We start from the raw sequence: 6,000 nt of genomic DNA on the forward strand, positions 1-6,000 counted from the left end.
ACAGCATAAACAGACGAGCTAATTACTACAAACTACATACAGTACTCGTCATATGTTACTTACGGAAGGGCACTTTATTTATTCACAAAACGTATTTCATTCGGTGCATTAACGATGGAAAAATAACTACATGTATCCGCGAGGTTCGCGGCAGCCTAATGACGGAAAACAACTCTTTCCGATTGACTTCTATAAGGCTCGTGCTGGACACCTCCACTCTTCACAACTATGATATGACGAAGAGGCACACCGTGACAACTTAACTCTCCGCGCGTGCATTCTATGCCGTGCCTCGCTGTAAACAAGCGTCGCGCGGTTGGCAATCTGTGATCCCTCGTGAGGAATTCGCAGCACTCTTACTCCGAGTTGTTCTCATGTGACAAGCCTTGAAAGTTTAATACTTTACTAACTCACGGCGTTTGGGAAATTAGTTTGCCTACCTTATTATTATCATTCCTTATTGATTTACTTACAGGGTGTTTCAAAAATGACCGGTATATTTGAAACAGCAATAAAAACTAAACGAGCAGCGATAGAAATACACCGTTTGTTGCAATATGCTTGGGACAACAGTACATTTTCAGGCAGACAAACTTTCGAAATTACAGTAGTTACAATTTTCAACAACAGATGGCGCTGCAAGTGATGTGAAAGATATAGAAGACAACGCAGTCTGTGGGTGCGCCATTCTGTACGTCGTCTTTCTGCTGTAGCGTGTGCTGTTCACAACGTGCAAGTGTGCTGTGGACAACATGGTTTATTCCTTAGAAGAGAGGATTTTTCTGGTGTTGGAATTCCACCGCCTAGAACACAGTGTTGTTGCAACAAGACGAAGTTTTCAACGGAGGTTTAATGTAACCAAAGGACCGAAAAGCGATACAATAAAGAATCTGTTTGACAAATTTCAACGGACTGGGAACGTGACGGATGAACGTGCTGGAAAGGTAGGGCGACCGCGTACGGCAGCCACAGAGGGCAACGCGCAGCTAGTGCAGCAGGTGATCCGACAGCGGCCTTGGGTTTCCGTTCGCCGTGTTGCAGCTGCGGTCAAAATGACGCCAACGTCCACGTATCGTCTCGTGCGCCAGAGTTTACACCTCTATCCGTACAAAATTCAAACGCGGCAACCCCTCGGCGCCACTACCATTGCTGCACGAGAGACATTCGCTAACGATATAGTGCACAGGATTGATGACGGCGATATGCATGTGGGCAGCATTTGGTTTACTGACGAAGCTTATTTTTACCTGGACAGCTTCGTCAATAAACAGAACTGGCGCATATGGGGAACCGAAAAGCCCCATGTTGCAGTCCCGTCGTCCCTGCATCCTCAAAAAGTACTGGTCTGGGCCGCCATTTCTTCCAAAGGAATCATTGGCCCATTTTTCAGATCCGAAACGATTACTGCATCACGCTATCTGGACATTCTTCGTGAATTTGTGGCGGTACAAACTGCCTTAGACGACACTGCGAACACCTCGTGGTTTATGCAAGATGGTGCCCGGCCACATCGCACGGCCGACGTCTTTAATTTCCTGAATGAATATTTCGATGATCGTGTGATTGCTTTGGGCTATCCGAAACATACAGGAGGCGGCGTGGATTGGCCTCCCTATTCGCCAGACATGAACCCCTGTGACTTCTTTCTGTGGGGACACTTGAAAGACCAGGTGTACCGCCAGAATCCAGAAACAATTGAACAGCTGAAGCAGTACATCTCACCTGCATGTGAAGCCATTCCGCCAGACACGTTGTCAAAAGTTTCGGGTAATTTCATTCAGAGACTACGCCATATTATTGCTACGCATGGTGGATATGTGGAAAATATCGTACTATAGAGTTTCCCAGACCGCAGCGCCATCTGTTGTTGCCAATTGTAACTACTGTAATTTCGAAAGTTTGTCTGCCTGAAAATGTACTGTTGTCCCAAGCATATTGCAACAAACGGTGTATTTCTATCGCTGCTCGTTTAGTTTTTATTACCGTTTCACATATACCGGTCATTTTTGAAACACCCTGTACCTTATTAACCCTCCTATCCCTATCAATTGAGATATGGAAAGATAAAAACGAAAAGAATAACATCCGCTAGGTTTCTTCGAGATTCGAACCTGGGTTCTCCCATTCCGAGCCAGTTACCTTGGCCATTGCGCTATCGGCGCTGCCGCCGAAAAGCTTTTTGCATGTCGGTACAGAAGCGGCAGTTATAAAAGTTTCTTACCCCCATTTCTGGAAAAGTTTGCGTTTTCGAACCCCATACCTGATGATGAACAATGCTCTACTTACAATTATCTATCGATCCCGTCAATTTTGTGTTGATTGCTCGTCATACATTTACGGGTGATTTTCTCCAAAACGAGGGAGTGTTGACCCAAAATATCTTAGATTCCTTCATTTTACGTTGTACACAAGCGACCTGCCAAATTTGAGGCGAATCGGTTGGCCGTGTCAGAGGCCTTCCCCTTGTGAGTCGCGAAACTTGAGGCACGACTGTGAAACTAGTTTAGTAAATGGCTGTCTACACGGCGACGTGAATGTGCAGTTCTGTTTCGACATTTTGTGAGTATCGAAGCTCAATTTTTGTCTCTGAAATTAAATTGATAAGACTGAGAAATTCGCTTCTGTGGTACAAATATATAATATGTGGTCAACAGTATCCGGATACCTCCAAAAACATACGTATTTCATATAAGGTGCATTGTGCTGCCACCTACTGCCAGATACTCCATACCAGCGACCTCAGGAGTAATTACACATCGCGAGAGCGGAATGGGGCGCTCCATGGAACTCACGGACTTCGAACGTGGTCAGGTGACTGTGTGTCACTTACGTCATACGTCTGTGCCCGAGATTTCCACACTCCTAAACATTCCTAGGTCCACTGTCTCCGACGTGATAGTGAAGTGAAAACGTGAACGGATACGTACAGCACAAAAGCGTTCAGGCCGAATTCGTCTGTTGACTGACAGACACCGCCGACAGTTGAAGAGTGTCGTAATGTGTAATAGGCAGACATCTATCCAGACCGTCACACAGGAATTCCAAACTGCATCAAGATCCACTGCAAGTACTATGACAGTCAGGCGGGAGGTGATCAAACTTGGAATTCATGGTCGAGCGGCTGCTCATAAGCCCCACATCACGCCGGTAAATGACAAACGACGCCTCGCTTGGTGTGAGGAGCGTAAACATTGGACGATTGAATAGTGGAAAAACGTTGTGTGGAGTGACGAATCACGGTACACAATGTGGCGATCCGATGGCAGGGTGTGGGTATGGCGAATGACCGTTGAACGTCATCTGCCAGCGTGTGTAGTGCCAACAGTAAAGTTCGGAGGCGGTGGTGTTATGGTCTGGCCGTGTTTTCCGTGGAGGGGTCTTGCACTCCTTGTTATTTTGCGTAGCTCTATCACAGCTCTGGCCTACATCTTCTTGTTTCCCACTGTTGAAGACCAATTCGGGGATGGCGACTGCATCTTTGAACACATGTTCATAATGCACGGCCTGTGGCGGAGTGGTTGCACGGCAATAACATCCGTATAATGTACTGGCCTGCACAGATCCCTGACCTGAATCCTACTGGGGTGTTTTGGAACGCCGACTTCGTGCCAGGCCTCACCGTCCGACGTCGATACCTGTTCTCTGTGCAGCGCTCCGTGGAGAATGGGCTGCCATTCCCCAAGAAACGTTCCAGCACCTAATTGAACAAATGCCTGCGAGAGTGGAAGCTGTCATCAAGGCTAAGGGTGGCCAACACCGTATTGAATTCCAGCATTACCGATGGAGGACACCACGAACTTGTAAGTCATTTCCAACCAGGTGTCTGGATACTTTTGATCACATAGTGTACTTTATGTTATTAACTATTTTCATTTGCACTCGTATTAGCTTTCCTCTTAGCATAAACTTACTTAACATATTATGAAACAAAATTGTCCATCGTTCATCAGCAGAACAATGCTCTTAATGAGATTGCAGCGGAGTGTGCGCTGACATGAAAATTCCTGGCATATTAAAACTCGAGACCTTTGCCTTTCGCGGGCAAGTGCTCTACCACCTGAGCTACCCAAGCACGACTCACGCCCCCTGCTCACAGCTAGGAGATGAGTTACTGGCAGAAGTGAAACTGTGAGAACTCGGCGTGAGTCGTGCTTGGATAGATAAAAAAAAGGAGAGAGAGAGAGAGAGAGAGAAGTAGAGCACTTTCCCGCAAAAGGCAAAGGTCCCGGGTTCGAGTCTCGGTTCGGGACACAGTTTTAATCTGCCAGGAAGTTTCTCAGGATTAAATACTTTTTGAGTCCCATTCATTAAAAAAAATTCATTTTGGATGGCAGTTATAAGAATCGAGGGACATGAAAGGGAAGCAGTGGTTGGGAAGGGAGTGAGACAGGGTTGTAGGCTCTCCCCGATGCTATTCAATCTGTATATTGAGCAAGCAGTAAAGGAAACAAAAGAAAAGTTCGGAGTAGCTATTAAAATCCATGGAGACGAAATTAAAACGTTGTGGTTCGCCGATGACATTGTAATTCTGTCAGAGACAGCAAAGGACCTGGAAGAGCAGTTGAATGGAATGGACAGTGTCTTGAAAGGAGGATATAAGATGAACATCAACAAAAGCAAAACGAGGATAATGGAATGTAGTCGAATTAATTCGGGTGATGCCGAGGGAATTAGATTAGGAAATGAGACGCTTAAAGTAGTAAATGAGTTTTGCTATTTGGGGAGCAAAATAACTGATGATGGTGGAAGTAGAGAGGGTATAAAATGTAGACTGGCAATGGGAAGGAAAGCGTTTCTGAAGAAGAGAAATTTGTTAACATCGAGTATAGATTTAAGTGTAAAGAAGTCGTTTCTGAAAGTATTTGTACGGAGTGTAGCCATGTATGGAAGTGAAACGTGGACGATAAATAGTTTGGACAAGAAGAGAATAGAAGCTTTCGAAATGTGGTGCTACAGAAGAATGCTGAAGATTAGATGGGTAGATCACATAACTAATGAAGAGCTATTGAATAGAATTGGGGAGAAGAGGAGTTTGTGGCACAACTTGACAAGAAGAAGGGATCAGTTGGTAGAACATGTTCTGAGGCATGAAGGGATCACCAATTTGGTACTGGAGGGCAGTGTGGAGGGTAGAAATCGTAGAGGGAGACCAAAAGATGACTAAGCAGATTCAGAAGGATGTAGGCTGCAGTAGGTACTGGGAGATGAAGCAGCTTGCACAGGATAGAGTAACATGGAGAGCTGCATCAAACCAGTCTCAGGACTGAAGACCACAACAACAACTGTTTGGGAGTGGAACAGGGAGAGAAGATGCTAGTTGTGGTTCGCGGTACCCTTCGCATGGTGGGTTGCGGAGTATTTATGTAGATGTAGAAGCATTAAACAATGATACTGACAGTCTAGGGGCAGCTTCAGTGAAGGCAGCTTCCCGGTACAGACCTGAGCACGGCCGAAGGAGTGGGCCGGATGACGCGCCGCGCCATGACGCCGAAGCGCTGCGAGGAGTCGACGTCGGCGTCAGCGGCGCCGCGCCCCCGCAAGGAGCCGAAGTCGAGCGCGAAGGCGACGCGGCCGATGACGTCGGTGGCGTAGTGGGCGGCCAGCTCCCTGGCCTCCAGGTCCGCCGAGCCGGCGCCGGACTCCAGCGCCTGGTGCCGCAGCGCGGCGGCGAGGGCGGCGGCGCAGTGGGCGACGGCGGGGGCGGCGGCGGCGACGCGGCCCGGCGAGAAGGGCGGCGCCAGCTTGCGGCGCAGCGCCGCCCACGCGGGGCCGTCCATGGTGAGCAGGTGGGCGGCCAGCGGGTCGCCGCGCGCGTCCCAGGGCACGCCGCGCGACGAGAAGCTCACGAAGTCGGGGCCCAGCAGCCGGCGCGCCAGCACCGGGTCCCGCACCTGGAAAAAAATGTGTGCAATCTCATAGGAGAGGAGGAGGAGATTACTGTTTAACGTCCCGTCGACAACGAGGTCATTAGAGACGGAGCGCAAGCTCGGGTGACGGAAG

At 48.3% G+C, this 6,000-nt stretch overlaps 1 protein-coding gene across 1 annotated transcript in view; it reads right to left on the reverse strand.

Annotated features, from left to right (window-relative positions):
• Nucleotides 1-5,777, reverse strand: part of LOC126426518 (probable cytochrome P450 6a13) — a 55,537-nt gene extending 49,760 nt beyond the window's left edge. Inside the window, exons 1-2 of the mRNA XM_050088423.1 lie at nucleotides 5,739-5,777; nucleotides 5,440-5,648 (exon numbers count right to left, since the gene is read on the reverse strand). Of these exons, the coding sequence (XP_049944380.1) occupies nucleotides 5,440-5,648; nucleotides 5,739-5,777 (248 nt within the window). The remainder of the gene's footprint in view (nucleotides 1-5,439; nucleotides 5,649-5,738) is intronic.
• Nucleotides 5,778-6,000: the final 223 nt, after the last annotated feature.

The sequence above is a fragment of the Schistocerca serialis genome, chromosome 11, assembly GCF_023864345.2.
Source record: "Schistocerca serialis cubense isolate TAMUIC-IGC-003099 chromosome 11, iqSchSeri2.2, whole genome shotgun sequence".
In the NCBI taxonomy this organism is placed as follows: domain Eukaryota; kingdom Metazoa; phylum Arthropoda; class Insecta; order Orthoptera; family Acrididae; genus Schistocerca; species Schistocerca serialis.